Below are 12,976 nucleotides of genomic sequence, written 5' to 3'. Positions count from 1 at the left end.
CGAGTTTATTTGAAAAACAAAACAATTAAATCTTTAAGACACTTAAATCCAATTTGCATAATAATTTGGAACACAGTGTAGAGATTAACATTTCTGCTGGAAAAACTGACGCGCCTGTAAATGTGGTTTGGGCACACTCCCACCACCTCAATATTCTTAGGCACTTGTTAGATAGTGATGGGTGTTGAGTTCCAGAAGTCCCATATTTAAAGGGCCACTGTCACCCCCTCCAGCCGTTATAAACTAAAAGAGCCACCTTGTGCAGCAGTAATGCTGCATTCTAACAAGGTGGCTCTTTTAGTTTTAGGTGCATGTATTACCAAAATAAAGGGTTTTATATTTTCGCCAAAATACCTTTCTTTAGCCAGGGAGGCAGGTCCTCACCCCCCTGCTTGTAACGCCACATTGCCATCACTCAAATGTTCAGGGGTGCCGGGCACCGCCCCCTCAGCGCTGTTTACCATGAAATAAGGCGCCTGCGCTGTGTACCGCTGTTTGGTGCAGGCTCAGTGAGCTCTGGCCGTCTGACGTCACAGCCAGGCTTGCAGACTGCGCCTGTGCGGCGAGTGCGGCCACCCACCTTGGTAATCCCAGCCCCGCAGCGTGTTATGCATTATGCAGAGCGCGGGGCTGGGATTCACAAGCAGGGCGGCCGCACAGGCGCAGTCTGCAAGCCTGGCTGTGACGTCAGATGGCCAGAGCTCTCTGCGCCTGCACCAAACAGCGATACACAGCGCTGGCGCCGGATTTCATGGGTAAACAGCGCTGAGGGGGCGGTGCCCGGCACCCCTGAACATTTGAGTGACGGCAATGTGGCGTTACAAGCAGGGGGGTGAGGACCTGCCTCCCTGGCTAAAGAAAGGTATTTTGGCGAAAATATAAAACCCTTTATTTTGGTAATACATGCACCTAAAACTAAAAGAGCCACCTTGTTAGAATGCAGCATTACTGCTGCACAAGGTGGCTCTTTTAGTTTATAACGGCTGGAGGGGGTGACAGTGGCCCTTTAATAGAACTCCCCAGGGCACCCTCTATTTTGACAGACCGTGTTTTCATATGGAATCACTGAATTACAGTATTTTTCAGATTATAAGACGCTCCGGATTATAAGACGCACCACAAATTTTGAGGAGAAAAATAGGTAATTTTTTAATAAAATGGTGGTGCTTCTTATAATCCATGCGTCTTATTGCTTACCGGGGGTGGTGGCTGCGGTGAAGCGTGGTCCCAGGGTGGCTGCTGCAAGAGGCAGGAGTGGGGTGATGCACCCCCTCATCCCAGCCTGCAGCAATGGTGTGGGTAAGGTATATCCGCATTATAAGACAAACCCAAATTTTTTGGGGAAACGTGCGTCTTATAATCCGAAAAATACAGTAACAAGTTCTACCCAGGATCTCAGTGTTGGGTGTATACTACCCATCCATCTCAGAGCAATTAATTTCCTGGCCAAAAATAGCATCTCTCGGAGAAATATTTTAATATAATGGTCCCAATTATCTTCTTCCACAACCCCTAACAGGCACACCAAGGGATCCAGGGGAATTGGTATTGCTATTAGGGATGACAACAAGGTGGTAACCTCCTGCCAGAATGCATGTATTACTGGACACCTCCACATCATATGTATGGAGTCGGCCTCCAACTCATGACACTTTGGGCATTCTGGGGTCTGAGAACGACCCATTTTTGATAATTTAGCTGGTGTAAAATTTGCTTGATGGATTATATATAATTGTTCATGTAAACTTCAAACAATGTATGCTTTTCATTTTTTTCTTTGCTGTGTAGTTTCAGCTTGTATCAACATTAGTTTGTTTACAGGTTACTGTTTTCTTTGTACTTCTGTAGTTTCCACTTACAAATGTAATAAACATTAGACTGCAGAAAAAGGGCAATGAAAATGCCACCTAACAAAATCATGTAAATGACTGTATGGGAATCCCTTAGGTTGTTACACGCACTGCAATTTTCAGAATATTGTGAAGTTAGTTTTGGCATTGTTGTTTGTGTTTTTTCTTAGACAATGCAGTCTGTAGAAAATGGGCAATCCATGAGTCTCAGCGTAGCAGCCATGATGATGTCACTAGATGGCACCTGCTGCGCAGATCCTCAATCCACATGCTGCAAGGTACAGAGCAGCGTATCAAGAGATTGGAGCTAGATGATTAGTTATTTTTTTTATGTTGTCAGTACTTATAGGAAAACCTTGGCGTCATAATATTCTGTAAGGCAGATGTGGGGCCATGATACTGTGTGTGGGGGACTTCATACTATGTGGTGAGAGACATTACACTGTGCGTGCTGGGCTGTGAGAGCTTTCATACTGAATAGGGGACCATCATATTGTGTAAAGGACTTAAAGTCATCATACTGTTTGTGGGGGACATCATACTATGTGGTAAAAGACATTTCACTGTGCGTGCTGGGCTGCGAGGGCTTTCATACTGAATAGGGGACTCTGGGGACCATCATATTGTGTAAAGGACTGAGTAAAGTCATCATACTGTGTGTGGGAGACATCATAATATGTGGTGAGAGACATTACACTGTGTGTGCTGGGCTGTGAGGGCTTTCATACTGAATAGGGGACTCTGGGGACCATCATATTGTGTAAAGGACTGTGTAAAGTCATCATACTGTGTGTGGGGGACATCATACTATGAGGTGAGAGACATTACACTGTGTGTGCTGGGCTGTGAGGGCTTTCATACTGAATAGGGGACTCTGGGGACCATCATATTGTGTAAAGGACTGTGTAAAGTCATCATACTGTGTGTGGGGGACATCATACTATGAGGTGAGAGACATTACACTGTGTGTGCTGGGCTGTGAGGGCTTTCATACTGAATAGGGGACTCTGGGGACCATCATATTGTGTAAAGGACTGTGTAAAGTCATCATACTGTGTGTGGGGGACATCATACTATGAGGTGAGAGACATTACACTGTGTGTGCTGGGCTGTGAGGGCTTTCATACTGAATAGGGGACTCTGGGGACCATCATATTGTGTAAAGGACTGTGTAAAGTCATCATACTGTGTGTGGGGGACATCATACTATGAGGCGAGAGACATTACACTGTGTGTGCTGGGCTGTGAGGGCTTTCATACTTAATAGGGGACTCTGGGGACCATCATATTGTGTAAAGGACTGTGTAAAGTCATCATACTGTGTGTGGGGGACATCATACTATGAGGTGAGAGACATTACACTGTGTGGGCTGGGCTGTGAGGGCTTTCATACTTAATAGGGGACTCTGGGGACCATCATATTGTGTAAAGTCATCATACTGTGTGTGGGACTGTGGAATCATTATAGTGTGTGGTGTTGTGAATTTGGTTTCTGGGCTCCCCCGGTGGTTTCTGGTGGTACTGCACTTGTGTGCTTCATCTCCTCTGTTCACCTGTTTCCATCAGGATGTGGGAGTTGTCTATTTAGCCTTGCTCCTCAGTCATTTCTATGCCGGCCAACAATGTTACCAGAAGCCTTTCTGTTGCATGTTCCTGCTCCTAGACTACTATCAGCTAAGTTGGACTTGTAGTCCTAAGATTGTTTTGCATTTTTGTTCCAGTTCTCCGTGTTTGAATATTTCTGAGGCTGGAAGCTCTTGTGAGCTGAAATTGCCACTCTGGTGTCATGAGTTGATATTAGAGTCTTAAAGTAATTTCAGGATGGTGTTTTGAAAGGGTTTTCAGCTGACTGTGAAGTTCCCTTTTCTGTCTTCCTACTATCTAGTAAGCGGACCTCAATTTGCTAAACCTATCTTCATACTTCGTATGTCAATTTCCTCTAAAATCACCGACAATATATGTGGGGGCTACTGTCTGCCTTTTGGGGAAAATTTCTCTAGAGGTAAGCCAGGTCTGTATTTTCCTCTGCTAGGGTCAGTCAGTCCTCCGGCTGGCGCTGGGCGTCTAGGGATAAAACGCAGGCACGCTACCCGGCCACTGTTAGTTGTGCGGTAGGTTTAGCTCACAGTCAGCTCGCGTTCCCATCTTCCAAGAGCTAGTTCTTTTGTATGCTTTACTACGGTCTCTTGCCATTGTGAACCATGACAGTGTGGCAGGATAGTGGGGTGTTAATACCATTTGGGAGATATACTCTGTGGGAGATGTATAGGCCACCATACTGTGGGGGCATCATCCTGTGTGTGGGGGACTATAGGAACTATCAGACCTCGTTGAGTACTGTGGGCCAACATGCTGGGTGGGTATCCTGCTGTGTGAAGGGCACTTTAAGGGCATCATACTATGGTTGCTATGTGGAGATTATTATACTGTGTTTCGAAGAGTTATGGTGGATATCCTTGTGTGTTTGGCAGAACTGTGGCAGTGTCATACTGTGTTAGGGGCACTGTGGGATCATTATACCTTGCTGAGGGCATCATGAGGTCATGTACATATACATGTTAGGGGTACTGTGGAGAAAATTATATGAGGTACGGTAATTCACTGTGGGGGAATGATACTGTGTTAGAGGACATTTTGAAGACAACATATGCTATCCGTGTCATGAAAACGGAATCGTAGTTGGGTGACAATAGTAAAGGTCATAAATACTGTGTTCGAACTGCAGTATATGTCATTTCTCCCTGTTGTGAAAAGTTGGGATGTATGCCATTCTGTGACTGCTCCAACATGCTGAGACCCGTTCTAATTCACCAAATATTTTGCTATGAGGCATTATGACTTCTATATACACCCCTGAATAGGGTATAACTTACAGACTGATAAGGGTCTGGCTGCTTGGTAATGTATATAATCCTGCGCCAAATTTATCAAACATTGGGTGACACTTTGATAAATTTAATGCAAATAAAGGCAACAAAACGACAAACAAAACTGATTTTTAGAAAATCACTCATGATAAATTTGTGTTTTTGCGTCGTATGTTTAGATTTCTTTCTCAGCATGGTCTGGCAATGGCATTTTTTCAGGATTTTTTTTTCCCATTGTGGTTTCCAAATGTAACAAAATAAAATGCACCATTAAATAATATTTGCAAAAACCCACTGACTAAGACTTGAAATGTATTGAAAGCATTACAAAACTACCAATGGAATCCATAAAAAGGAATCCATCAATAGAATCAACCCTCCAAGCCTTCTGTATGGGCATGTAGGTTATAGAAAGTTGAACAAATGGATATCTGTGATCTGATGTCTTATTTCTAAGAAATACACATTTTTCTAGATATTTAACCCCTTCACAACCTGGGGTTTTTCCGTTTTTGAGTTTCCGTTTTTCGCTCCCCTTCTTCCCAGAGCCATAACTTTTTTATTTATCCATCAGTAAGGCCATGTGAGGGCTTGTTTTTTGAGGGACGAGTTGCAATTTTGAACGGCACCACTGGTTTTGCCATATAGTGTACTATAGAACGGGGAAAAAAATCAAAGTGCGGAGAAACTGCAAAAAAATAAGTGTAATTCCACAATTGTTTTAAGTTTTGTTTTTTTACCATGTTCACTAAATGCTAAAACTGTCCTGACATTATAATTCTCCAGGTTATTACGAGTTCATAGATACCAAACATGCATAGGTTCTTTTTTATTTAAGTGGTGAAACAAAATCCAAAGTTTCTATATAAAAAAAAAATCACTGTTTCCCAAGACCCATGCTCTGTGTAGCAGAAATGCTCACTTGCTATGAACGCCAACCGCTTAGCGGCATTCATAGCTATCCAGCAATGACAATCACAGGAGTCTGCTGCAAACCCCGGGTTGTCATGCCAACCCATTGGCGATCCACGGTCATGTGACATGGGCACCGATGGGTGGGATTACTGACGAGCTTCCGTTCCAATCGTGTTAAATGCCGCTGTCAAAGATTGACAGCAGCATTTAACATGTTAATAGCCAGGGGTGGATCAGCTGACATGTGCCGGAAAAGTTGCCAGCTCATCGCCAGAGCCCGCAGAAAACAGGAGGAGGCCACCTTAGACGTAACTATACATCTAAGGAAGTAAAGGGGTTAAATTAGCCATTAAAATCTATAGGCCGGATATAGATCTCTCTGAGAATCTGCCTCCAGAGCTTATTTTAAATGAAAGGGGAGTTACCAGTGTGAGGCATGTGAAACATGAAAGAGCAGACTGTCAGTCATTACATGTTTTACACTACTAATGCCCTCTTTCATTTAAAATAAGCCATGGAGACGGATGCTCGGGGAGATCGGTGTCTGACCCATAGAGCTTAACAGCTCATTTACATATTAGGAAAAACATGCAATTCTCAGGAATAAGACATCAGACTGCAGATATCAAAGTATCACTTTTTTATCCTACTGACACATTCCCTTTAATTCAGGTTCCACCTATATACAGCAAAAGTGTTAAAATTGTTGCAATACCAGAGCCAGTTAGGAGAGTCAATGTCAAATATTCAGTGTGCCCTCTCAAGAGATACCAAAAGTTTGCAAAACCAGGAATTAAAGCTGGAAAAAAATCACAGAAATATGAACGTGAAGATAAAAATAGCATTACCTGTCAGTGCAACAAATGATCCTCATCTATATTAATATGATCCATTCCTTACCCATATATCAGCCTTTGTGGTAATTGGTTTTCCCCCATAAAGGTTGATCATTTCAGGAGCTCTGTATGAGAGAGTGGTATATCTGGAAGACAGTACAAATAAAACAGTGTTATTGCATTAGAAGTGACAGGGCAGCATTTCTCAATGCAATAAGTGTGAGGTTTCAGTCACATACTATGGTATTATTTGAGGGGTTTTTTTAGATTGACCAGTTCTTGTATGATGACCACTAAGCATATTTTCTTTTAGTACATGGAATTTGAAATCTATAACATCTTTTTTTTCTCATTTGCATCCTTTTTCATGGTACATAGGAATTTACTGTTTTAGCATTGTTATAGTCATACTCTTAATTTGTTTGTCGATATAAGAGAAAAATGTCAAGAAATGAAAAAGTATCATGTTTTTCCTCAAATCCTTTAGAAATTGCTTTCCCTTTACTGTTTGTACAGGGAAAATAAGTTTTCTATAGATAGGGCATACAAGAAGCTGTGGATCACGCTTTTTTGCTTTCATTTAATTTTGTCTTTATTCTAATTATTGATATTTTATGCCCCATAAGGACCTAAAAGATCCACTGGGGCATTTTAATATTACTATAATCAAATACACTACATGTGGGTCTGCTAAAACTCAGCAGCACCGATAGCATTACGACAACTGGTGTCCATATGACCGCTGGGACTGAAACAGAGTACATAGCGATCATTGTATGCAGCCCCTCCAATGCCAGGGAGTGATTATTACATGTAAGTGAACTCAGAATACTTAGCTTCTACACAGACATGCGATTAAAGGTAGATAATTGGTGATCTTGCCCAATGTGATCATACTACAGCGATCTTATCTGAAAAATTATGTGTTAGCGTACAGTGACTGCCATTGCGACAATGTCTAAATTTATTATTATTTAATAATGATAATATGAGGGAGAAGTGGAGAAAGCAGTCAGCACATAGCATTAATTACCGTATGTTAATTGTGCAGCTGCAGCAACAGGGAGTGAGCTTTCAGGCACAGCCAGACTTCATATAGAGAAGGCAGAGAGGGTTTATTACCGTCTCGGCCTTCCCAATCTCTATAAACACAGTCTGAGCAAGTGCTGTGTATACATTTTAGGGCTGTCCCACACGTCCAGATAATTCCGGTACCGGAAAAAATCGGTACCGGAGTTATCCGTGTCCGTGTGCCCGTGAGCTCACGTAGGCCATATGTGCGGCACACGTGTGCCGCCCGTGTGGCGAGTGGGTATCACACAGAGCGTGCAGGAGACAGCGCTAAAGTTTAGCGCTGTCCCCTGCATCGTGCTGATGCCGCGATTCATATCTTCTGTGCAGCAGCGTTTGCTGCATAGAAGATATGAATAATAGTGTTGAAATGAAAGATCTATGTGTCCGCTGCCCCCCCACCCCCTGTGCGCCCCCCCCGCTGTTCAGAAAATACTCACCCGCATCCCTCGTTGGCTGTCGCTCCTTCCTGGTCTGGCCGCGGCTTCCACTGTATGCGGTCACGTGGGGCCGCTCATTTACAGTCATGAATAGGCGGCTCTACCTCCCATAGGGGCGGAGCCGACTATTCATGATTGTAAATGAGCGGCCCCACGTGACCGCATACAGTAGAAGCCGCGGCCAGACCAGGAAGCAGCGACAGTCAACGAGGGATGCGGGTGAGTATTTTATGAACAGCGGGGGGGCGCACAGGGGGTGGGGGGCCGGCGGACAGATAGATCTTTCATTTAAACGCTATTATTCATATATTCTATGCAGCAAACGCTGCTGCACAGAAGATATGAATCGCGGCTTCAGCACGATGCAGGGGACAGCGCTAAACTTTAGCGCTGTCTCCTGCACGCTCCGTGTGGTACCCACTCGCCACACGGGCGGCACACGTGTGCCGCACGTATGGCCTACGTGAGCTCACGGGCACACGGACACGGATAACTCCGGTACCGATTTTTTCCGGTACCGGAATTATCTGGACGTGTGGGACAGCCCTTAGGAAGCGCTGACAATGACTAATCCTCTGGACTCAGTGACCATGTGATTACTGGGTGTAGAGAAAGCAGCCAGGAGGTTGAATTTGCCCTTTAAATGTGGCTACCATACTGTACTAGCCGTGTTACAGGGGAAATTAGGTAAAAAAAAAAAAAAAAAAGTATTTAATTGCTGTAATGTTCCCCAAAGGTCTTTTATAACCTAATAAGGACTACATTGTGTGAAATAAATGAAAATAGATAAGATTTTAGTTTGTTATTTTAATGCACTGGCAATCCAAATCGCTTCTACAAGCAAAACCCCAGTCAAAAAATAAATCAAATATAGAAAACCAATAGTTACACACAGGGGAACAAATTTTAAAATTTATTTTTGTGGTCATAGAAAAATGTTAAAAACAGTTACGTGTTTCTTTATTTTCCCACGGATATCGGAAAAAAGCAAAAAAAAAAGCATGAAGATAACATAAAAATTAAACCCCTCATTTCATGAAACAAGAATGCAAAAAGTATTTAAATATCAGAGCGATAAAAACAGCTCTTTAATATGCAAATTGCCCGGACTCTGCTTCAGGAAAATGGCTGCCGCGATCTCCATCTGCGCACGCGCGGCATCCCGCGGCCATTTTCCTGAAGCCCCGGGCAGCAGAGCGCTCCATCTGCGCACGCGTGGCCACAGGAAGATGGCCGCCCCCACCGATCACCAGGGGAATAGCGCAGATCGCGCTCTTTTTCCACACCTATGAAGTGGATTCAGGCCTTGGGCATGCGCAAACCACTACGCCACCAACGGAAAAATAAGCAAGATCTGGGGGAAGGAACAGCGATGTCACCACGCCCATTTGACCAGACCAGCCTGATTGACAGGCGAAAACGGCGACTTTGGTAACGTATTTCGGCAGCATAGGTGGGGAATCAGGGTCCACAAAATACACTATTGTAATGCACAGCTCAGGCCCTATTTAACAGTATTTTTATCTCATAAAGAAAAAACGGGGTGACAGGTTCCCTTTAAAGGAAAAAATGTGACAACAAAAAGGTAGAGAAACGTAAACAGCAGGAAGAGCAGAAGTCACATATTGTTTGACATCTTCTAATCATCTGCAAGTATGGTGTAAATGTAAGGATAACGGCATAAAAAAATACAAAAAACTGGATCCATGTCTTTCTGTGTTCCACTACACGTCTAAAAGAACATAAGAAAACTGCCTACATCTAAAAACAGTAATCAAGAAGATTTTTTTTCCTTAATAAGGTTGCTACATGATTGCTTTTTAGGACCCCACCATTCTCCTGCTTAAAGCAGGTGGTTAGCTGGCAAGCATCATCATTATGCCATTGTCAAAACTCTGCTCTTTGATGCTGCAGGCAAAGGCACTTGGACATCTGCAGCATCAGAAGAACACAAGGGCACTGAAGATAGCCGATTCCAGTGACAAGCCAATAAGAAATACTTATCTAAATACTTTTTCTAAAGATCTGTTTGTGTGTGTAATATAACACAGGGACTGTTAGGCAGTGTGGTCTACATATGCAGACACAACTGATAGTGGTTCTGTGGGCACGGGGGACTTCACAGGTTCCCTTGAAGAACTTGAGAATAACCCTTTAAAGTTGACGTGTGACCAGGTGAAAAGTGAACACTTTTTGCTCTTTATTCCCACTGCTCCCCCTGCATAAGCATTTTTTTTCTTTTTTTCTTTATAAATCTGCCATAAGATTCTGGAGATATGGGAATAATTTTTTAGTGCTAGCTTTTATGGTCTTAACTTAGGCTGCTTTCACACTAGCGTCGGTACGGGCCCGTCGCAGTGCGTACCGACGTATGCTGTGAAATAAATGCCCGACGTGGGCAGTCTTACGACGCTTCCGCTGCCCCATTGTAAGGTCCGGGGAGGAGGGGGCAGACTTTCGGCCGCGCCTGCGCGGTCGAAAATGGCAGACACGACGCGCAAAAAAAGTTACATTTAACTTTTGTGCCGACGGTCTGCCAAAACACGACGCAACCGTCGCACGACGGTTGCGACGTGTGGCGATACGTCGCAATGCCTCGGTAATGTGTCTATGGGGAAAAAACGCATCCTGCAGACAACTTTGCAGGATACGTTTTTTCTCCTGAACGACGCATTGCGACGTATTGCAAAAGACGCTAGTGTGAAAGTAGCCTAAGAAGCAGGGGTGGGATTCAGCCGGTTCTCCCCGGTTCGATGAAACCGCTTGTTAAAAAAGTAGCCAGTTCCCCCAACCGGGGAGATTCAGAGCCGCGATCCGGGACCACAGCTCTCAAACTTCCCGTATCCCGCTGGGGAGTCCCGATTTGAGAGTGCCCCGTGGTCCCGCACTGCAGAGCTGCATCCCTCCACCCGCAGAGAGCCGCACATCATATAGATGGCTGCCGCTGCTCTGTGCGCACAGGACCTGTGATGAGGTCACAGGAGGGGACATGATTAGGGGTCTCCCTGTATTGCAGGACTCTGCTGTGCTGGTTGTCATGGTGCTGGACGACGGTAAGCTTATGTGTGGGGTCAGGAGTTGTTTAGGGCATGTGCACACGTAGGAAAAGTGGTGCAGAATTTTCTGCACAAAATCTGCATCTCCTGGCAGAATCCGCAGCCGCAGATTTGCTGCGGTTTTTATGCGGATTTGCCACGGAATTGATGCGGATTTTCTGCAGTTTTTGCCACTGCGGATTTCTATCATGGAGGGGTGCACAAAAGAAGTGACATGCACTTCTTTTAAATCCGCCGCAATTCCGCACTGATTTTTCTGCACCATCTGCGCACCTTTTTTTTTAGACATTGATTTACATGGTACTGTAAATCACAGTGCGGATCTGCAGCGTTTCTGCACGGAAAAATCCGCTGAGGATCCGCAGCAAATCTGCATCATGTGCACACAGCCCAACAGTGTGGATGTAGCAGAGTCGTGTGTGTGTACGAGGTGTGTGTTTATGAGATGTACGGAGCAGAGCCGTGTGTGTGTATGAGGTGTACGGAGCGGAGCCGTGTGTGTGTACGCGGTGTACGGAGCGGAGCCGTGTGTGTCCGAGGTGCACGAAGCGGAGCCGTGTGTACGAGGTGTACAGAGCGGAGCCGTGTGTGTATGAGGTGTACGGAGCGGAGCCGTGTGTGTATGAGGTGTACGGAGCGGAGCCGTGTGTGTGTATGAGGTGTACGGAGCGGAGCCGTGTGTGTGTACGCGGTGTACGGAGTGGAGCCGTGTGTGTACGAGGTGTACGGAGTGGAACAGCGTGTGTACGAGGTGTATGGAGCCATTATACAGTATTGAGCATCATGAGTGGCCATTATACAGTATTGAGAATCATGTGTGGCCATTATACAGTATGGAGCATCATGTGTGGCCATTATACAGTATGGAGCACTATGTGTGGTCATTATACAGTATGGAGCATCATGTGTGGCCATTATACAGTATGGAGCACTATGTGTGGCCATTATACAGTATGGAGCATCATGTGTGGCCATTATACAGTATGGAGCATCATGTGTGGCCATTATAGAGTATGGAGCACTGTGTGGCCATTATACAGTATGGAGTATCATGTGTGGTCATTATACAGTATGGAGCATCATGTGTGGCCATTATACAGTATGGAGCACTGTGTGGCCATATTTTTTTGTTTATAATTATTGTTTATGAAACATATGTGATCAGCAGTGCTAAATGGGTGTGGTTGGGATGTGGATATGGGTGTGACTAGTTGTGAAATGGGTGTGGTCAGAGGCGTGGCCTAAAATTTACCCTCTTTCCCTTCTTCAAAAGTTGGGAGGTATGGTTTGACTGCGCCCTTTCTTGTATATGTGAGGGAAATGTTTGTGTAAATGGGTGTGGTTTTCCTACACACAAACACAGAACCTGTTGTTAAAAATTTTAATCCCACCCCTGCTAAGAAGCCTCGTCTCACAAGATAATTATTAGTAAAGTAAATCAGCACTCAATTAAAAGACTCATATTTCTGGAGCAAGTTTAAAAAAACAAAAACAAAAAGGCAGAATAACTGATAGCAACCGGAATAAAATAACAGCAAAAAATGGTCACTTATGACCTGTTGATTGGTCCTTTTTAAAGACGCAAATTAATATATTTGTTTAGAAATTCTCCTAAAGAAATCAGCATTGTGGTACCAATTTTTTTTTTTCACATGCATCTTTCTTAGGGCCCCTTCACAACTGTGCATATAAAAACACATCTGTGTGGGAATTTCCATTTTCATAATCCTTGTGCTTTTTTTTCAATCTGTGTGACATCCGTGTGTGTCCTCCATGGGGAATCCGTGTACCATGTAAAGGAACATAATGCATTTAAGAAATAACTGTTTTTTTAAGTGTGTGACAGGGTCATTGGCGCCGCATGTGAGGGGAGATATGTGTCGCAATGGTTGTTATCCTGCATGATGTGAAACCCATAAGTTTCCCTCCAGCATGATATGT

General features: G+C 44.2%; 1 protein-coding gene across 4 annotated transcripts in view; it reads right to left on the bottom strand.

The window, feature by feature from the left end:
• The window catches only part of BMP2K (BMP2 inducible kinase), a 335,672-nt gene that overhangs the window by 131,095 nt on the left and 191,601 nt on the right, over positions 1 to 12,976 (bottom strand). For all 4 annotated transcript variants that reach the window (XM_077274475.1, XM_077274485.1, XM_077274495.1 and 1 more), the window contains exon 6: positions 6,533 to 6,614. In XM_077274475.1, the coding sequence (XP_077130590.1) occupies positions 6,533 to 6,614 (82 nt within the window). The remainder of the gene's footprint in view (positions 1 to 6,532; positions 6,615 to 12,976) is intronic.

The sequence above is a fragment of the Ranitomeya variabilis genome, chromosome 1, assembly GCF_051348905.1.
Source record: "Ranitomeya variabilis isolate aRanVar5 chromosome 1, aRanVar5.hap1, whole genome shotgun sequence".
Lineage (NCBI taxonomy): Eukaryota > Metazoa > Chordata > Amphibia > Anura > Dendrobatidae > Ranitomeya > Ranitomeya variabilis.
The sequence above is the reverse complement of the archived record's forward strand: the minus strand, read 5'-3'. Positions and strand labels throughout refer to the sequence as shown.